Below are 22980 nucleotides of genomic sequence, written 5' to 3'. Positions count from 1 at the left end.
GGGACACACAGGTTAATAAATAATTGGGGCGGTTTATTATTACAATCCGGACAATACGATGACAGTTATAAAGAAGGACTTCCAAGAGAAGAATCGAATGAACTTCAAAAGACAGTCGTTCTTCAGAGCCTCCTTCAGATAATAGATAATTGAATTGGGATTCGAAAGGGGACACGTAACAATACCTTCAAGATGGTGCACTATACTGGGAATTTTCTAAAAATTTTCAATGAATTCTTTCATTTATTCCAGTCTTGAATTCCTCATGCATATGCAACTAGGAACGGGGGGCAAAAGATGCATCAATGGTTCATCTTCTATTCGTTCTATTCGTCATCTTTTAGAATCCAAATTGAATGAATAAATTTTCCACGAAATTAATAATTTGATTCTTCTGTACCGCTAAATCGTATGGTAAAGAGTAAGTTAAATACATCTTTTTTCAAATCCTCAAAATTTTTCGACGTCATAACGAGAATTGGCGCAAGTCAATTCACAGCGTATCAATACGAGAAATCCTTTGAAATGGTTTAGCATTGTATAAACTTCCTCCAGTAGATTAAGAAATACTGATGATCGAAAAAGTTCTCCTTTGCTCGCTCTTTTCTAATTATCAAGTGTTCGGTAATTTGTAATTTATTATGATCATTATTATCAAGAGGTGCCGTTTATTTCTCCGATAACAAAGAGAAAAAAAATCTGAAAGTTTGAATAATATGGCTAGATTGGAATTATTTTCTTGAATTCAATAAGAATAATTTCGATGTACTCTTTACCCGAGTCGAGGATTTGGTTCTGATTGGACGTACACCGGTCTTTCAAGATCTCTCCAGACCTAGATTGACCTGGTAAGTCCCAATCAGTTCTGCGACGTAGTTTTCCGGAGAACTTTCGAATCCTCAGTTCTTTTCGGCCCTGAGAAGTCCTCCTTTATACTTCCTAGACCTTGGGATTTCACGAGGGGGTGGAGGGGAAAGGCATATATGCGGAGGGTTGAAATTTGTACCCAACAAGGAGAGAGGATTGCAGAATATATTTGAACCACCCTCATCTCTCCGTTCGCATGAGGTGTTTAAATGAAAAATAGTGAACGTTGATTCTGCATTTATTGAACCCACTGATGCCAATGAAACCTTCGAAGGCGACAGAAAAGCCGAAAAAAAATTTTTCATTTTCACTGCGTCAAGGGTCAGATCTTGGATTTTCTCATAGGGAAAGTCGACTTTCGGCAAAATCGAATTTTTTCGTCAAGTGAATGTTGATTCGGTATTTATTGGCCCGTCTAATGCCAATGAAACCCTCGGAGGCGCCAGAAATGTCAAAATAAAAAAAAAAATTTCACCCGGGTATTCGTCCATATTCATTCGATTAATAAATAAAATTTTCTCTTAAATTCAGAAAAATTAATTTTATTCTGATTAATTTTGTGCATTTTTATAAGTAATGATAAAAAGTTTGGATGTGGATCAAATGAACTTTCAGCGATCAAGTTCATATATTTTGTTCTAGAAAATGGGGAAAAGTTTTTCAGATTGTGAAAGTGTCTATAAAAAATTTGAATTTGTCCAAATTGAGTGGTTTTTTTTGCGGGCAAGAATTGTTTTTCCAATATCGATGAAAGAATTGCGTTACAATCAGTTTTAACTCTTCTACTCGGCCATCATTACAGGTTTGCTTACACGGAGAAAATAAAATAGTAAAGATTATCATGTCGGAATTCGCCCATAGTAAACGTTACCAGTTTTGTAAGTATTACTATGGGCATGGTAGTGACTACCATGGAATATTGTAACGGTTATTATAAGACATAGTAAGCTCGTCTCAACGGTAAAGGTACTGTGGACATAGCAATCATTATTATGTTACATAGTGACCTCTACTATGTTATGTAAAACATCCTATAACACATAATAAATGATTCTGAATAATTAAATGCCATCAAGGACTGAAACAGGAGGAGAGCAATGTTAGACACAGAAGTATCATTAATTCAAGAACGAGAATTTCCTTCATGATTTTTTGATGTTGTAACTTATGGCCTCAGCGGTCCTCAGCAATTTTGATATAAATTAATGAAGTGAAGAAATCTCTCAAAGTCTAAATTGTTCCAACGTTTCGACTCCCAGGGAAGTCCTCATCAGGGGATTCTCTTTACTCTTTGATCGTTAAAGGTACGGATGTTGGTCTAAAATCATTATAATCGAAGTCAACTCTCTCACATCATCTGGAAGGCGTGAGGTTATGAGTGCGTTCATCGTGGAAATCAGTCGAATTTAAATTACAGAATACTGAGAAAACAGTTGTTGATGTTTACGTGTTCCGGTGTGACATGAAGCCATGAATGCCATAAAAGCCATAAATATGACCAATCTGAGGCCATAAGTTACAACATCAAAAAATCATGAAAGATATGAACGGTCAAAAAAATCTTGCTGGAGAATTTTCTTGTTGTAAGAACCATCGAAAAGGAAAAATTTTTTTATTGAATGAAATAATAGATTTATTCAGAGAGCTCCTGATAAAGGTCATTAAAACCTAAATTAAATTTGCAATTGCATTTTTATTCATATCAAATGAATAGTTTTATTAATGTAAATAAATGCTTTTTTCATACAAGTAAAGACTTTATTAGTTAGAAATGGAATCATTGTTTAGATGGCAAAGGAAGAGAATTTGTTGATGGTAATAATTCTCGATTTGGATCAAATAAATTGTTTATTAATTTCTAATTGATTATCTACTTCTAATGAATGCACTATTTATTTCATATAATTGAACCTTAGTACTTAAATAAATAAATATATTTTGAACAAAAATGTTTTAGAATTGAATAGGAAAATTTCAAATGAAGAGTTTAACCCTCTGACTCGCAATCTTATCCCCACTACCTATGGGGGCCGGACGTTCGACATGGAAGGAGATGAGTATCGAGCGCGTGAACAGTGCCGTAGCACTAAACGTACGTTTGAATACGTGAGTCCCAAATATAAATTTTTTTCAATGGAATGCATTAGTAGATAGGATGAAACAAATTCAAGGAAGAAAAGTAATTTGAAATAAGACATCGCATTACTATCAATCTCCAAATCATCATCGGGGAAACTACTTTGACATTATCACTTGCAGTCACTTAATATTCCAATAATTTTCATAATCAATGAATGTAGAAAATATTGTAGCACATTGCTGTTGCAAACTGATGACACAGTTGACGCAAAATTCAATAAACTTCACCTTGCACCACGTCACCAACATTCACCGAATTATCTGCAACTTAGGAGAGACCGGGGCAAAGCGGAATGGCGAGGCAAAGTGGAACAGTAGCAGATTTTGTTCTTGAGAGGTCAAACACGCTTAAGGTTCATACAGGGAAGTAATCGGAAAGACCAACAGTTGTTAAGGGTCAAATAAAAAAATCATTACCCCTTGCAACCATATTTCGAGTAAGAAGTCTTAAATGAAGAACCGTTGGGTTCTTGACGGGGTACCAAGATGAAACATGGAAAGCACCAGTTGATGAGAATATTGGAGTGACTCTTGTTATATTATGAGGTATTTAAAATAGTAAGGAAAATTTTGAGGCTCAACCCATTTTGCTCCTTACGTGGAGGTAAAACCTCGTGTTTCGAGGTTTTGGCTTTTAAATGCTCCTCGCTTTCCAATTTCTTGTTAAAAATGATATTAGCATTTAAGCAAAATTGAACATACATGTACATATGCTGTAAAATGATGTACTTACTCTCTATTCTTTTTCTTTTTTCTTTCAATTATTCAATTCAATTCAATTTCAATTCTTTATTTTCTCGATGTTACAAAAGTTTTTCTTTGTTTTACATCTACACATGCCTCCCTCCATCTTCACCATAGAACCGAGTCTCCTCTCTCCTCGAAATGACAACAATAATTTTAAAAAGGTCAAATAATCATAACAAAATTACCTTGTGCCTCAACCTCAAGTAAACAATAACACACAGGTAAGCAGATCTTGCCAGAAGCCAACGCGGACATCTACATAGTTTTGAAACATTTTTAAGAACATTCGCAAATAATTTAAGAAAATTTTTACAAATGACATGTGACGCTCATGCTGAAAGATCCGTCTCCGATGTTCCATCCTTTCGTTGATCCGGTTCCACTCGCATTCGCGATGTTCCTCTCGGTCTCTCCCATCCCTGTTGGAGCCATTTCCATCCTCCAAAATTTTCAACTCGCTATGCACTGCCACACCGCCAAAATTACTTTTTCTCTCGTGGCCACGTCGTCCGCCTCACTATTTAGCTTCACCACCATATTTACTGCCTTCCACTTCTCTCAAGATGTATAGAAATTTTACATAACCTCTTCCTCCTTTTGCGCCTCTATGTCTCATCGTGGACAAATTCCTTGACTACTGTAGCTCCCACGTTCATCGCCAGCACTAGCATTTTCACTGCCACATGCTTCATATTTACTGTCTATCAGCCTTCGACTTCTCTCAAGATTTATGTAAATTTCACTCATTTTCGGGCCACACAAAACAATTTTTCACACAATAATAATAACATTTTCTTTCATTTACTCTTTATCATAATCCTCCTCTGCTTCTCCTACTTCATCCTATTGACCTTACTTTCCTCAGGTACTCCAGACTTCGGCCAAGCTATGCTTCTGCCTCCGTGGTTCTGTCCAAATTTTCCATGTCACACTGTGCCTCGTAGTCTCACTATCCGTCCATCCCAAGCTTGCCCAACCTTTCTTATTTTGGGCTGCCTCTTTTTTCCTGTGACTACTCTCAATTTCAATCTCTCAGGATTTTTCGGAATTCAATTTACATTACCTTGGATATCTTCCACTCTCTAACCCATACGAATTCCGCCTGTCTCCATCGTTTCTTGTCCCTCTTAACCTCTCGCCATCATCGCCACGTCATCTAACCTCCAAATTGCCAGCCACCAACAGTCCATTGAAAAACCTCCCAAAAAGTTCTGTTTCACCTCCACTTAATTATCTACTTTGTGAATAACACTGCAAGGAGCCCCTCTGACAACTTTCTTCCACTTTAAATGTCAGGTATATTTCGGCCTTGCGGTATTTTATTCCATTTGAACTTTTTCTTTTCAATGTTCGTTAGATTCCATAGAATGAAACTATTTTTTTTTTTTTGTCAATTCAGTAACGAAGCGGTAAAACCGTTTAAGGATATCCAAGTATCTTTCACAGTTTGGTACAGACCACAGTATAGATTCAACAATTTTCAGTCATCACATTTGTCTATTAAATTGCANTTCTTTTCAATGTTCGTTAGATTCCATAGAATGAAACTATTTTTTTTTTTTGTCAATTCAGTAACGAAGCGGTAAAACCGTTTAAGGATATCCAAGTATCTTTCACAGTTTGGTACAGACCACAGTATAGATTCAACAATTTTCAGTCATCACATTTGTCTATTAAATTGCATGACAAAAATTTAAAAAAAATCATGGATATTCAGCGTCATTCAAATTATAATTTTGTAGGGAATTATCATTATTTTAAACATTCCCTTCTTACAAATAATTAATTGAAATTATTGAAACTTTCAGCTACCTTATTTGTTTAGGCATGGAATCGATTTCTGGTAAAATTCTGAATATGAATAAATTTGTTGAGATTCCGAACAAATGATTTTTATCGTGGAAAATTGATTGTTTATAAATTATTTTTAAAAAATGCTCACAATTTTCAAAAATTTCAATTTTTCAATTGTGTTATGAATTCCTCCAAAATTGAACTTTTCAATTTTTTTCTACATTTTTAAAATATTTTCTGACGGTTCAATATCGAGATGCAAATTCAGACCTTCACATTTTAAATAATAATATCATTGCAAAATATCCGGAAACTTTGGGTCAAATGAAGGTAAAATGAAAGCCCTGATATTCGACGACAAAAGTAGAAAAGCATTTCACTGAACAAAAAATAGCCAAAGCACTTGGACATCCTTAAGTTGACTTGTCCTTCACCTGAGTTTTTAAGGAATATTTCAGAATCTAAGGGAAATAGCCAAATTTTTGTAATAACCTTTTTTGTAACTCGAATGACAATTGCGGTACGAGGAGCATTTTGAAGCCATATACCTGGAAAACTATGTTCTACCTCGACGTGGGACAAAATGGGTTGTGCCCAAAATCCCTTTATCCCTCTATCCCTCTATCTATACAGACTCGCTCAACGACTATCCTTATCAACCGAGGACTTCCAAATTCCACCTGGGTTCGAAGTTTAACCCTGGGTCAATGGGATATACACCACTGTTTGACCCTCAGAAACGTTTGACCCTTCATCTTTTTTCGACCAATAAAGTTGAAAAAAAATTTGTTCAAATTTCACTCTAAATTCGTTTTCGCTACCGTTGCAATTTGCCCCGCGTTTCACTTTGCCCCACCGTTCCACTTTGCCCCGGTGTCCCCTATGTAAAATGATTTTTTACTTTAGAATGAATATTTATGCAAATTCAATTTGAAAAACGTTTGAATCCCACTGTTGAATTTGCATCAGGGCGACCCGCTTCCAAATAACATTACTCCGAAAAGCTACGTATTATGAGCTAGCTAACTGGACATTTGTAAATGACGTTGTACAAACAGTAATTACAGTTCAACTTTGAATTAGTTCTACAACATTTGTTCCTGTTCGCTATAGTTATCTGTCATGTTCCAAAATGTCAATCGATTATGGAAAATTGGTGGTGATACTTTCATCGGCTAATGAATGCGTGGGTGGTTGATCAGTGTGAAATGTGATATCCTAAATAGTCAATTGTATAACAATTGTATATCAAACAGTGAGAATGAGTCGCATAAAGGATTTCAAATATTGGCGAATTAAAAATGTAATATAATTTTGAAATTCATTTATCAGGAAGGTTTTATGAAAGTAACGGAGTTCCCTAAAATTAGGCAGTAATTAAATCACTTTTAAATAAATAGAAATACCTTCCATTTCCTTATTGGATAGACGCCGTGAATAAATTACTCATAGTATGCGCTCACGGCACAATCTCACTATTGTTCAAAATTGATAACTAGTTAATATGTATGAATGAAAATTGTACAAGATGTTTTTTACTCTGGTTTTTACGGTACAAGCAGGAGATTTTTGGTGTTTATTTCATCTACGCTGAAAACCCCGGCAATTTATATCAAACGAAATCCAGGAAACTCTACTATTCTCACAAAAATGTTAAATGACGAAGTGGAATTGTCTTCGGATACGAGACAATAATTGCATACCTTCCGTAGAAAAAAAAATCCCGGGAAAAAAGTGAATAGATAAAATGAAGCAAAAGCGGTTTAATTATTATTTTTTATTTCTGCTTACGGTTTATTGGAATGGCTATCACAAAACATGAATAACAGCATAATGTTCCTTATTGGATGTTTGTTAAATGCTTCAGCCTTCAAAGAATAGCTATAGCAAAAAATGTACAGTGAAAAAAGAGATGAAATGTGCAGAATGGAAATGGTGGTCAGGTGTACAATGCTAACACACTTGGTGCAACGGCTGTGATCATGAAATTAACAAGACTCAACCGCTGTCAGAGACTGGGAAATTGTTGTCTCGGTATGGCGGCAAAGCTTTCCCGTATACCATGCCTAAATGTATCTACTCCTGCGAACCCGCATCTCCCCGCAGGCCACTGCAGCCCTCTTCACCGTCCGCTAACCCCTTAACCATAGCTAATTTTCCCAAACGAATTATGGATGCACTATAGCTCACATATTGGTATATGCCTTGAGCGTTCAGTAGTTGCCATATACATTGAGGGCTGTTCCAGTGGCATCGCCAACCGCTCAACCTGGCAGGATTCCCGCATATTCGCCGATCTCACTGAACCAATTTCATTCAAGTGTCGTATTATCAGCATTCCATGAATTTAGTATCCCTGCAGATACAATGAGCGATTTTAATTGGACATTATTTGCGATGGTTTATCAAGACCAAAGAGCGTTGTCCACAGCATTACCTTATATATGGGCAAAAAGTTGATATAATACGCTTTGATGGAATTATTTTACCAAAGAGACAATTTGGTCGGCTTCGGTGTTACACTTGTCATTAATCCTTTATGCGAAGAATATTTCATTAATACTAACAAGTCTCAAATAGCGTAGCTATGAAAACACTGTGATTTGAGATCAAAAGTTGCAGGTGGAATGCCAAATGGGACAAATTATATGTCTGAATTAGGTGAATATATCAAGAATTCAAATATAAAAAGTACCCATAAAATCTTAAAACGCAATAATAACAAGCTTCAAATACGATGAAGACAATCTTTGTTTGATATGAAGATAATAAGCTAAGAAAACATCCAACTTCATGCGATCACCCCATGATAACTTCATATGCTATCAATTCTATCAAATTTATTCATTGTTTAGACCTATATAGGAAGTTGTGTATAATGGAGAGAAATTGAAATTCATATTATATTCTAGATAAGTTCATTTCAAGCGGAATTTGGACAAGTTTATATTCAGTTTAGTTCATAATATCCTTATCAAGCTCTTTGAAATGATGTTGAAGACTATTATACCTTAGGTGGTATGATAGCTGCATTAAATTATATAGAAAGAAAAAAAGAACACAGTTTTGTGGGAAAAAGCCTATCGGCATAAAAAACCGAGATTTATTATCAATACACTAAGTTGGAGGATTCACTGCGAATGGCGGTGTCACACGTGGGCTCGCACACACATATATATAATAGAACGTTTTTTTTGTTGTTTAACGGTTCAAGACAACGGCTAGCACGCGTCCACACATACAAAATATTGAACCTACACTAATACTTTGATTACGCAGGCTAATTTGGGGGTTGTTTGGCGCAATTTGTTGGTTGCGTCCTTGGTAGCGTGGCTTCTGTGCCACGTGGGGACACGAAACAGTGTGATTTCGTGCCGTTGATTGTTCGTTTGTTTATTGTAAATTCTTAGCCACTTTGCTATGAATTACTGTTCACTAGTGCACTAGATTTGTTATTAGTTATGTTAAGTTGTTGATTTTGTTGGTTCTGTTAAGTTTTAAGTCGAGATGACTCGGTAAATTTTGAATTTTTATTAGCAATCCACACACGCTTCAGTGTCGGGTTTTACTAATTGACGCCATGGTGTCCGTCGGAGCGCGCACACACCATCGAGAGAAGGTGCTTATTAGGTGCTGCCACCATTTGTCGCCTGCATGTAGCCGTCGGCGCGTGCACATACTAGCGAAAACGGTGCCCATAAGGTGCTGCCACCGCTTGTCGCCAGCATGTGAACGCAACCTCCAACCTTCGCAGGTGTCACGATGTAACACTCTTTACAAATTTTTGTGAGGACGAAATAGAATGCAAGAATGTTTTCGATGTTCTTCACTAGATGAGATAAATCTTATTAGGTAACCCCCAAAATGTTGTACAAAATAATTTATAGGATTAAAAGATCCCTGGTAGGAGATGAGGATAGACCCAGGATGACTCGGTGTTGGCCAACATTGGGTCTTGGCTCATTCCTCATCTCTTACCAGGGATGAATAAATTGAATTGAATCGAAAAACAAGCAGCGCGACAGAAGTCATTCGACAGATTACATATGACTGCTACTTTCCACGTATTTTTTTTCTTCTATTTTCATTTCTACCAATTTCATCAGTAGTAGACTTTTGAATGGATCCCAATATATGTTTTCAAAAAATAAAGGCATAAGGATTATCATTTTTTGAAAATATTAAGGCCAATCCCACTCATACTTCATGACAAATATCGTTAGCTATTATTATCTATTTATGGAAAAATCATACTTCTCATGATGACCATTCGTGAATGATCTAGTTAGCTTTCGATATATATCCCCGACTTCGTCTCTTTCACATACATGTGTAACTTTGTTTTCACCTATGAAAATGGAGAAAAGACAATATCTCAAAATTTAGCTGATATATTGAACATCAACCTAAAATTTGATATAGGAATATTCCCTGACAATCGTAACTGGAAGCTAAAGTTTCAAAAGTTTTTCCTGACTTCTACCCATGTCATAGTGCGCAAAAGCAAATTCCAACCAAAAAAATATTAAAAAAAAAAAATATTTCGAAAAATTTCAATGGGATAATACCCATATTTTGTTGAATCTAGACAGATGACATCAAAACGCATATTTTGAAAAAAAAAATTAAAATAGGACCAATAGTTTTTGAGATATTGAGCAAAAGAGTTTCATGTACAAATTTGAAAATCTCCGAAACTACTGATTGGATTTCATTCGTTGAGAATCTCAAACTTTGCTACCATAAGAGCTAAACATCATACCAAGTTTCAAGTTTCTATCTTGATTGTTTTTTAAGTTATCGTGCGAACAAACAATTTCAGTGAAAAAAATGAAAAGAAGAGAATAAAACTGCACACGTCAGGGTCTAATGGTCTTTTCTTAATCTAATTAAATAGATATCATCATGACGAGTATTTTGAAAAAAAATCAAATCGGTCGAATAGTTCACCCGGGAACGAAAGGTCAAACGGGCCAAGATTGGGCCAGTACTGGCAACCGAGCTACCGATGCTTGGGTGTCGATCCTCAATCGGCCTTGGCCCAGCCTCGGCTAGCTATTGGTTTGACAACGATGGGTCGGTATTGGTTGCCAAGCATCGGCCGAAGATCGGCACCCGTGACCCACCCAGTACTCATTTTTACTCCTATTTGACCCATATGACCCTCGTGACCCTTGTGAGTGTTTGGCCGGTTGGAATATTGCGCTCGGTTTCTCTACTAAACAGTGACCCTAATGAAAGTTTGACCCTTGGAATTGCTTAACCTGTCCTTCCTGTTCGACCCTTATCAAGTCTGGGCGTCCGAAGTTTATTCAATTATTGGCCAAGACTTAGGATTCGACGAATGGCCATTTGACGATCAGCCGACACTTGGCCGTGAAAGAGTCGCCGAGACTTGGCATGCTAGTCCAAAGCCGATGGTTGACCGTGAGTGGGTTGCCAAGACTTGGCATACCGATTCTATGCCGAGGCTTGGCCGATTCAGCGGCATCGGCAATTCAGCCCCGGGGCACGAGATATCGGCAAAACACGATTTTCGAAGAATCGCTATATTTCTGGAACCGCTCAACCGATCGAGCTGAAATTTAACACGAATTCGAGTCTCAGTAGTACCAATTAGCATCCAAAATTGCAGTATTTTTGCCTCAATAATTCTCGAGTATGAGGGCAGTTCTGGGCATACAAACACACATGTGCACACACGTACCTACACACATACAGACATTTTTTAAAAACATCATCATCCATCTTTCACGTTTCATGACATTTGTAGGCATTTGCACCAAAAATTGAGAAATCGACAAAAATCACGATTACAAAAAGCTTCCATTCGGAAGCAAAAACAATGCTATTCTATTACCAATGGAAATCATTCAATTCTCATGATATTGTGGCCGATGTATAGGAAGACTATGGGCTTTTTACAGATCTTAAATCTGAGAAATAATCTTATGTCCATTGAATCGGAAATGCACGAGTAACATCTGCGAATTTCGTGCCTGTCTGTTTCGTTCTGATTTCTATACCCATTCCGTTCGGGTTCAATAAATCAATTTATTGAAAATTTATAGCTGACCGAAAATGGTTTGACGACAGGAGGCAGAATATTCATGAGAATCTATTCATGTATCATTGCAGTTAGATGTGTCTACGTTATCGAGAGTCTGATATCTATTGTCAATAGTATTCCGAGGCGTGAGAAGGTGGATGGTGGTGGGAGGAGGGAAAGAGAGAAACACCTCCCGATGGTAAAGCTGAATATGTCGATTCTATCAATTGTATATACACAAAATTGTGTCGCAGTAATAGAGAAAGAGGATTGGTAGATACATGTAACAGAAAGTACAAGTGTTTTCAAACTTGGCTGTATCGTGGAAACTCATGAATTAAATATATACATGTACATAGTACCGGTACACGATGTTCGATATTGACTTTGATAGCGATTTCGAGAGTTTGCACTGAGAGTCGAACTGTATACCTTCAGGATATCTAGTTATGGTTCACGATAAATAATGAAAGGAAAAAATACAATATCGGAAATATCACTGTTCTACATATCAAGTTTTAAGTGCACCGATATTGGGTATTCATGGAACAGTCTATTCTGGTATTACAGACAATATGCCAAAGTTTGTTTGGTCTAATTTGCAGTGGTATTGTGCAATTTATGGGGCATTAACTCATTTTTTCATAATTATACCTATTTATGGACTTGCGGTAGTGGATTATTTTGGTCGAATTCCTAAAGAGAGCATATTTGCTCAGATTGTTACCTATACTCATTTTAAATTTTTCGCGTAAATGTCGACCCTTATTTTTTTTTATATTGAAAAGAATTCAATAATAAAAGATAATCAGTCGACTCCACTCTCAGTCAAATTTTTTAACAATCTTTCTGCTTTTAAGAGAGATAGTAGATCAGAACTACAAATTTAACGCGGAGCTGAACCGACTTATTCCCTCCACTACTAAAGTAGTGTAAACAGTCATCAAGAAGTATTGAATTCAGTCAAATAACAAATATTTCATTGTAAATCATCGTTCATCAATTACTAAAGAATGAACCTTTTCGGCTTATAGTTCTCCATCAATTACTTGATATTAAATAAAGTCCATCGAGAGACAAACACACCCAATATGATAAAAATAATTTTTCAGCTGAAAATATCATCTTGTGAGGTTAGTTGAGGACGAATAGCATCAGGAGAAAGAATTCCGTAAAATGGGAGAGATTGGATGCGAAGTTCATGAGGGATTCATATGAATAGTTCAAGATGATGTGAGAATTTCTTGGCTTAAGAAATTGTTTTCATCTCAGGGGCAGGGATCGGCAATAATCATTATTTAAGTAATTTAAAAAAAGTTTACCTTAAATTAAGTAAAGTGTAGTATTGTTTGTATTAAAATTTGAAAGTAATTTCAATTTTTAATTGACTGTTAAACAAATAATTCTAAATTTCTGAATTTGATTTTACAATTGATCAAATGATCGTCAATCTTCCAAAGTTAGTTATAGTTATTAAAATTTGAAAAATCATAATTGATGATTTATTCAATAAACAAGCAGAAGTAGAAGCCTATTGGCAGAAGCCATGTGGTCGTTACTTTATGCATTGTTAGAATTTTCCTTCTTTTTTTCTTCATCAATTTCATTGGTAATAAGCTTCCGAATGGAAGCAATTCCGATTTCAAAAATGAAAAATCAGTGCTGCTCGCTCGCTTCCAGGTTGGAGTGCGATTGGTACAGTTAGGTGGAATTGACCCTTTTCAGGTCACACCAATAAATTTTCGAACTAATAACTGACACACACATACATATACTCATATTGGTGATATTTACAAATCATCGAACGAAAGTCTCTAATTATTTTGCAATCATGAGGGAAATGGGTGGCCACAATGAAACAAAATAAATCATGAATAACTTCAGACTTGTTACAAACCAGAAAACGTTCACTTGACTTATTATTAGGTGTATAAATTAATTTTCGGCCCCTAGATTAAATTGATCAGAACACCTATTGGAATTAAAAAAATTCCCCGCAATAATCGGTGTTTTGAAGTATCAAAGCACTTAAGTCCGATTGTAGTGTGATTAACACAACCTCAAAAAACATGGTGAATAAAAATGTCGTTCGACAAGCAACACTTGAGGCACTGCCTTCTTTTCACCTTCCAACTTGGGAAAACTGACGCAGAAGCACAAGAAATGATTCGTTTGGCCTTGAGAGGGAGTGCTCTATCTTAAATCACATGTAAAAAGTGGTTTAAAAAATTTCGGGATGGAAATTTTGATCTCCAGGATGAGGAACGTCCTGGGCAAACAAAAAACGTTGAGGACGAGTAGTTGGACAACTTACTCAATGAAAATCACTGTCAAACACAACAGCAGCTTGCTGATACTCTTGGAGTGACTCAACCAGCTATTTCGGTGCGTTTAAAAAGAATTGGGAGCATACAGAAGGAAGGTCGTTGGGTGCCCCATCATCTTACCTCAGAAAACAAAAGTCGACGCTGTGAAATTGCAATGTGCATACTGACTAGATTCAAACAAAAGACTTTTTACATAAAATTGTGACTGGGGATGAACAGTGGATATTTTATGACAATCCTAAGACCCGAAAGTCGTGGGTTTATCCGGGGGAGCCCTCAACGAGCACTGCAAAACCGAACATTCACGGGAAAAAATTGTGTATTTGGTGGGATTCCAAAGGTGTAATCTATTATGAGATACTCGAACAGGAGGAAACCGTCACTGCTAAGCGTTATCAGGATCATCTGGTGAAATTGAGTGATGCTATTGAGGAAAAGAGAGGTAGTGGTAAGAGGCAAGTTATTTTGCTGCAGGACAACGCGCGGCCACACACGGTATAAGAAACCCTGAAAGTTAATTCCACGTTGGGCTGGGAAATTCTCCCACATGCGGCATATTCTCTAGACCTTGCGCCTTCTGACTATCACCTTTTTCGCGCGCTACAACATCACCTGGTGGATAACCAGTTTCGATCTCCTGAAGAAGTCCGGCAGAGCATTGATGACTTCATCCAGTCAAAACCACCATCTTTCTTCCAAGCCGGAATCCGACAATTGCCCGATAGATGGGAGAAATGCGTGTAAAGCGAGGGTGATTATTTTCAAGATTATATCTGTATTAATTTTTTTATAAATGTCAGAATTGTCGGATAAAGGCCGAGAATTAATTTATACACCTAATAAAAACCATCGAAGTTTTCTTTCGATGATCCAGAATGATAATGAGAGTGGAGTATCCCCATTTCGTACTCGAAATTTAAGAAAACACCCCACAAAAGTGAGTAATTATTCATTTTCAAGTGTCAAAATAACCGAGAGCTAAGACACCGTCTTATGTCAAAATTGATTTTTCGAGATTAAGGAAAAGATTAAAATGTAGAATAATCTCGAAAAGTTGAATGAAAACAGAAATTATAATGAAATTCTATGCATAATATCAAAATTATTGTCGCTGTCACAATTTTATAATAAATAATTAATATTCCTGGATACCCCGAATGTACATCAGGGAGAGATTATTTTACTTGGAAGGCGTACAATTAGACTCATCTCATGAACCGAAATACTAGCCCCATTCAACTGAGGCAGATGAATGATTTACATGAAACACAACGGTGACTAACGACCATACTTTTAATAATGAGAATTGATTGAAAATTTACGTCTTAAAAGATTAGACCACGCCGACTTCTGTCTCCGTCATAGCTATGACATTCCATTAAATATTACATAATATAAAATATAAAAAATCATAAATTTATGTTATATGACCTTTGGAGTCTTACAGAGAGGAAAATCATTGATAAAATTTGCAGAAAAAACATCATTTTTGCCATTTTTTCACATGTTTTTTGCAAATAACGGAGGAACCGCTGAGTCGATCGTCTTCAAAAACTAATTAGTTCTAAGTTACATGAAGATGCGTCGACTGAAAAAAAAAATTTCACATTGCACTGTTCCTTGAAGAGAAATCGTAGCTCAAAATTTTTTGCGTCACATACATTCGCACACACACACACACACACACACACACACACACACACAGACGGACATGTGTTCGAAATCATTGTAGAAACATTCGAGGAGTCATGAAATATGGAAATTTCATTGAATTTCAACTTTTGATTTTCGGGGTCATTACAATAACTTCCTCCCTTCGGGTCGGGAAGTTAAAAATGACGATGTGTGATTTTTTAGAAAAAAAGATTTTTGAATGAATTACTCTACGCCAGAACGTACTGAATCGATTGACACAAAATTTTATACACAAGTGTTGGTTAATAATGCAAATAAGTGGCCAGAATCCCAGATGTTTACTTCACGTTTTACGTGTGTAATGGACACCACATTAACTTTTGAATGAAAAAAACAGAAAAACGCTGATATCTCGGAAACTTTGTACACTGATAGAACGGATTAGTTATTGTTAACGAATGGATTTTGGTTGGAGGTTAGGGTCTATTCGGTTCCACCAAATGTTCATTCGTTAATAGTTAACGAATGTATATTTGAGGAGCCTTGTTTGACTTGACTTTCGCCATTCAAGTGAACCATTCGTTAACTATTAACGAATATTCATTTGATCATATTCAACTCTACCATTCGTTAATAGTTAACGAATCTCGTTTGGAATAAATGAATCATTCTATCAGTGTATGGGAGGGTATATATATTTTGATTGATCTTGATAGAAGGTATCAGGACAAATATTTTGAAAAAAAAGTGACTCGGACCAGTAGTTTAGAAGTTATTGGGCATAACACCTTTTCAGAAAAAGTTGAATATCTCCTAAACTACTCATCCGATTCTGCCCACCCACAATCCCAACCAATAGTACTATAAGAGCGACAATTCTACCAAATTTCAACCCCCTATCTTCATTTTTTAGACAGTTACCGTGCGTGCGCCGATTTTCTTATCAAAATGAAAAATGCCGATTATTACCAAACCATCCCTAGTTACGTAGCAATATTATGAGTTGATTTGATAGATATTATCACAAGGAATATTTTGACGTAAAAAAATCAATTCGGTCACGTAGTTTTTGAGATATTGAGGAAAAAGATGTTTGAGAAATTACTGTATCTCGAAAACTACTGCACCGATTGAGCTGAAATTGCGCCCAAAAATGCTCCAAAGTAATACCAATTAAATGACAAAATTTCAGATTTGTGGCTTCAACCTTTGTCCTTTTGCGTCCAAATGGAAGCATTGCATTCGATCGATTTTTCGACTCGCTAATTTTACTTGGAAACGATGCAGAATGGTCTGAAACGGATGAATTAAATTGCGAGAATACTGCGTTCGATTTTGAACTTTCTGGAGTCGTAAATTCCAGAAATCTGACCTACACAGAACAGTATTTTCAATTTTTGCTACACGCCGAAATAATCTTTGTGTAGCTGTTTTTAATGAAAGGGGGGAATTTGATGAGAGGAATGTTAAGGGTGAGGAGACTTGGATAATTGGAGACTTGGAATGATTACTCACGTTTTAACAAAGTCGATATTTATTTTTAACAATATTTGGTAGAGAGGTATAATGCACGAGGGTACCTCCGATGAGGTGTTTCTTCCTAGGGATGAAGTTCGTAACTGATTACAAAATATTAAAATTTGGACAAGTTGGATTTTCAAAGTAGAAGGGATGGAAAAGTGGAGGAGGAAAATGGTTTTTCTAAATTTTCAAATGATTGGTCAAAATGACCTGTGATGGGAGGGACAATATTCTGATTGGAGAGGTATCATGGAAAATTCGGAAGTGCAGGAAGTAGGGAGAGAGGGAGAAATTGGCGCGCCTTGGGCCTATTCCCCAATAAAGGGCGTCTGGGCGAAAATATTGAGGGACCGTTGAGGGTCGAGCGCAATAAACGGAAAGAAACTATAAAGTAATTTGGAAATACAAATTTTTGAGTTGAATGAAGGGATTAGGACAAATTTTGGCAGTGATTAAATTTCTGAGAAATGATCTTTACACNTCTGAGAAATGACCTTTACAAACTTGAGGAAATATGAGGATTATTTCAATAAAATAATTCTGAAGGGTCTAAAAGAGATATTTGAGAAATATTTTCGGGTGATTTTATGAGTTTACAATTTTTCTAGAGCACAAAGCTGAGTATAATTAAAATTCTAAGAATTATTTGGGAAAAATACTAAAATAAAAATGGGAAATTTTCAAGGATTGAATTAAATATTTTAAAATAGAAAGATTGTTAATTTCGCGTACTTGATACGCAACAACGGAAAAATACGATGTTTGAGGACCATGTCTGTATGTGACCATGTCCAGTCGGTGGTCACTTTTTCTTAAAATTAACGAATAAACGGCCAAAATCATTCCAAATAATTTGAAATTTTGTCAGTTTATTGGTATAATTTAGGACTAATACTACGCCAAAGTTCAGCTGAATCCGTCCATTCATTTTGAGAAATAGCGATTTGTTTTTTTACGCTTTTTCTCAAATATCTCGGAAAATATCCAACCGATTTCAATATTTTTTTTTAAATGTTCGTCTTGATGTCTTCTATCTTAATCAATCAAAATAGATATGGGGTATTCCATGTGAACTCACCCAGATCAAGACCCTCACTACCGCCAATCATATTGCCGATTTTTCCTGTGCTCGTATATGGAAAAATATGACTTCTCAAATTTTTTCAGATTTTTTGAGGCATCCTGTGGACAGCCATGTTTTTTTTACAAGTTTTATCTTCAAATGTCTGTAACTTCCGTAAAAATCAACCAATTTGAGTTTTTTTAAAACAAAATGTGCGTCTTCAAACACACTTTCCATATAAAAATATGCTAATTTTTTTCAATTCATTCTTCCATCGATTTCCTCAGAAAAACCTCAAAAAACTTCAAACAACGAGTCGTTTTCAAAGTTGGACCCTTTTTATATTTCTCAAAAAATTTCAGTGAATCTATTGGACCAAAACAAAATTTTTCACCAAAGGCCAAAGTGGGCTTCTCATTTCGTGGCCGTCATTTCCAATTTGAATATATGAATCCGGGATGAAAAATTTCAAAATTCTTTTCGCATTTGAACGCAGAAGCATTATTGGAATTTACCGCCTGAAGAATCACTGCATTATATTCGAATCTGGAACAATTTGATGATTTTTTGAAAATTCGTTAACAATAAAACTTTCCGAGTGGTGTGTTCTAATAGAGATCCCACTTTGGCCTTTGGTGAAAAATTTTATTTTGGTCCAATATATTCACTGCAATTTTTTGAAAAATATAAAAAGGATCCAGCTTTGAAAACGATTCGTTTTTTGAAGTTTTTTGAGGTTTTTCTGAGGAAATCGATGGAAGAATGAATTGAAAAAAATTGGCATATTTTTATATGGAAAGTGTGTTCGAAGACGCACATTTTGTTAAAAAAAAACTCAAATCGGTTGATTTTTACGGAAGTAACAGGCATTTGAAGATAAAACTTGCAAAAAAACATGGCTGCCCACAGGATGCCTCAAAAAATCTGGAAAAACTTGAGAAGTCTTATTTTTCCATATACAACCACAGGAAAAATCGTCAATATGATTGGCGATGGTGAGGGTTTTGACCTGGGTGAGTTCACATGGAATACCCAAGTATATGCATGCGAGTATATGCTTTGTATATACTCGTTCATACAAAGTTTTCGAGATATATCGATTTTTCTATTTTTACCTCGAAATCGTTGTTCGGTCTCTAGCAGACGCAAAAATCGGAATATCAACTTGCAATTTGGCACGAAAGTGCCTCTAGTAATAACAACGGTTCGTATTGAATCTGGGCTTAATCGGATAAAAAGTTTCAGAGATATTCAACTTTGTATGTAAACCTAATTTCTCCAATATCTCAATAACGAGGTAACTTATCGCAACATTTTTTTCTGAAATGTTCGTCTTTTTTGTCCTCTATCTTAATCAATCAAAACGTATACAGGTCGTTCCAGAACCTAACGTCCAAACTTCACCCTGAAATTGGGGGTCAAATTCTGGATCGAAAAGTCCCGAGGAACTTTTCGATCGGAAGCACCCGTTTCGACTTATTTAAAGTTGAAGTTGGACGCATCAGGAGCGCGGGATAAACGGACGCCTGACGGTGAGTGGAATGTAAGAGTGTTGGTGGTGTCCCCACCAGACCGCTCTACTTCCCTGAGGCAGACGAAATAAAAGACTGCGATCTTTGTTCTGTTTCATCAAGAACGAGAGAAATTGAGGTTTCCACCCCGCAAACAACCCACCCTTATGGGAATGAGATATATGCAGCACTTATATCTTGCATATATTTGGCATACCACATTTTTGGCCGAAAATATATCTGAGATATATTGCAGATATATGTTAAATATTTTACATCGAGATATATGTGCATATTTATATCTAGGATATATCTGGCATATGACATTTTTGGCCGAAATATAAGTGAAATATACTGAGATATATGTCAGAATATATGTTCTTTCCATGGGGGCATGCCTCAATCTGGGCGGGAATTGATAATCCCCCCCCCCCCTTATGCCTCCAGAACAAAGATCGCAGTCTTTTATTTCGTCTGCCTCGGTGGAGTAGAGCGCTATGGTGGGGACACCACCAACACTCTTACATTTCACTCACCGTCAGGCGTCCCTTAATCCCGCGCTCCTAATTCGTCCAACTTCAACTTTAAATAAGTCGAAAAGGGTCCTTTCGATGGAAAAGTTCTTCAGGACTTTTCGATCCAGAATTTGACCTCCAACTTCACGGTGAAGTTGGGACGTTGGGTTCTGGGGCACCCTGTATACCTATTCATAGAAAGTTTTCGAGATATTTGGAATTTTCTATTTTTGAATAAAAGTCGTATGGTTTCTAGCTGACGTAAAAATCGAAATGTCAACTTGTTTTGGTCGGAATTCACTTTTGCGCTCTATGACATGGGTAAAAGTCAGGGAAACCTTTCGAAACTTTGGCTTCCAGTTGTGATTATCAGGCAACTGTCCTATATCCAATTTGAGGTCAATATATTTGATAGTTCTTGAGAGGGAATAATTCACTTTAAATTTTTGAGAAAAAAAATTACGCATCTATATTTCATCGTTCATTTCCACATCAAGTTAACTGAAAAAGCCATGTAATTTGAATGTATGGTTTTTTCATATTTATTTTATAGAAACAGGAAAAAATGAGACAAAGCTTATAAGCATCTATAGATGACCGCCGCCGCACCCTACCCATGTGACCACTACTCTGTCTCATCTTTATTTATTCTAATAATTTCTTCATTTTTACTAGATGATTCAAAAATGGTGCTAATGAAAACGATGATTTTTCCCTAAATAGATAATAATAGCTAACAATATTTTGCATGAAGTATGAATGGGATTGGCCTTAATATGTTTAAAAAAGGGTAATCCTTATGCCCTCATTTTTTGAAAACATACATTAGAATCCATTCGGAAGCCTACTACCAATGAAATTGGTAGAAATCAAAATAGGAGAAAAAAATACGTGGAGAGTCCCAGTCCTACGTAATTTGTCAAATGGCTTCTGTTGCGCTGCTTGTTTTTTTTGTGTAATTTATAAAAAATTTCCAAAAAATCGTCACACATTTTCTAAAAACATCATATCTTCACGTTTCATGACATTTTACATCATTTCCAGGCAAAATTAGAAGATCGCAAAAATCATCGATCACAAGGCTTCTATTCGGAAGCAAAAATAAAAAATTAAACAATACAGTTGACTAATTTGACATATAATGAAACAATTTTAATCTGACATGATTATGCCGAACTCTGTTCGCGAGATGAAAAAATTACTCACAATGACTCAGAAAACTTTGCTTCGATGAATCGCGAATAAAAGGTTCTTTGTATTGAATGAATGTAAAAGTCGTGCAAACGAAAATTTTCAGATATTCTTGAAATGACCTTCGGTTGCTCTCACAAGCAATGTGTTCGAAGAAAAGAAATGACTCCACCGCTTTATTTCAAATTCTTATCACAATTCTTTCGAAAAACCAAAAAATAGTTTGTCATTTAGTATCTAATTAGTTTATGCCGAAGTGCAACGATTTCTTGTCTGAAACCAATGGTAGATATTTTCTTTCAATGTCAGTGTGCTCCTTATATCCCAACATGAGGATAGTTTTCTAAATGAAATTTTCAATTTATGAACAACTTATTAGCGGCAATTTACTCACCCTCCTCATCGCTCCCAACCATAGCATAACGTTCATATCCAGTCAAATTCCTGACAGCCCCGAGGCCAAAGTCATCCTTCGTCCATTGGATGGGGCCCTTTTGATCGAGTACACGACACGGTAGCGTGACCCGGCTGCCGATAACGGCGGTCTGATCCTGGGGTTCAATTGCAAATCTCTGATAAACTATCTCGGTAGTTGCTGCCGGCCTCAGCGTAGAACCGAGTGACGTGTTTGTCGTTGACATCGCTGTTGCTGTTGTACATCTACTCAATGTCAGCCAACACCAGAGAAAACATGTTCCAACGATAGACGTTGTCCAGTATTGTCTCCTACATTGATATCTGAAGGCATAAAAAATATTCCAGTTTAATTGAATGGAATTAAAGCGGGTAACTGTTCTGTATCAAGTTAATAGATTTTTTGTATAACATATGCTAGTATGACATGGTAAAATGTTCAAAGATATGAGTAGAAACAGCAGAAAAAAGGGATGATAAAAATTTTGAAAAGAGAGGGAGAGAGGAATAGGAATAAAAACAAAAGTTGAGCTTTACGAGCAATTATGTTCGTTTCATTTTTCCCTCTGGCGAGCGGTTCTATATGTCAAGAGTGTCCAGTGGAAATGGGAAGAACGAAAAAGAGTAGAAAAAAAAGAACGGGGAAATACGAACAAAATAAGTACAGAAATACTTTTATTCACAATTCGTTATGCTCCATTGTCGAGATTTATGGACAGATATATGGCTTCCATGTTTCTATTATAACTTTCGGCATTGTATGTCTTTCATCCGTTCTCCGTACTTTCGAAATATTCGCCGTTTATAAGCAGTCTTGAGAGGCGGATGTGAGATTGCTATGTAGAGCATTTGCTACTCTCAGAATACTTCTTATAAGCTCAATGGGATAATCACTGCCTTCAACCATTTTAAATGCTTATTCTGTTACATCATGTTTAGGTTATAAGATGGATGAATGTTGCTTATGGGATGCATATTTTCGGGATCTCATTTAAATTTCACTCCAGATTTTTGACTATATACCGATCACTGTTTGTTTACAGAGACTACTGAAAAAAATCAAATAATAAGCGAAATATCTCCATTTGACAATAAATTAGTATTGTTTGTCGCCTTTAGAATTTTTCATTAAATGTTAAATCTCCTCATGTACACTGGGGTTACGCATAACAAAACCAGATTTTCTCTCAATTATCATATCTATAAA

The 22980-nt window shown here is 36.1% G+C and overlaps 1 protein-coding gene across 1 annotated transcript in view; it reads right to left on the bottom strand.

Annotated features, from left to right (window-relative positions):
• The window catches only part of LOC107043701 (irregular chiasm C-roughest protein), a 120441-nt gene extending 98397 nt beyond the window's left edge, over positions 1-22044 (bottom strand). The window contains exon 1 of the mRNA XM_015265284.1: positions 21754-22044. Within this exon, the coding sequence (XP_015120770.1) occupies positions 21754-22000 (247 nt within the window). The 5' untranslated portion in view covers positions 22001-22044. The remainder of the gene's footprint in view (positions 1-21753) is intronic.
• Between the last annotated feature and the right edge of the window lie 936 nt (positions 22045-22980).

This window comes from Diachasma alloeum, unplaced genomic scaffold (assembly GCF_001412515.2).
Source record: "Diachasma alloeum isolate Michigan unplaced genomic scaffold, Dall2.0 Dall_scaffold_00617, whole genome shotgun sequence".
NCBI classification, from domain to species: Eukaryota; Metazoa; Arthropoda; class Insecta; order Hymenoptera; family Braconidae; genus Diachasma; species Diachasma alloeum.
Note: the sequence above shows the minus strand (reverse complement) of the source record. Positions and strands in the feature narration are given on the sequence as shown.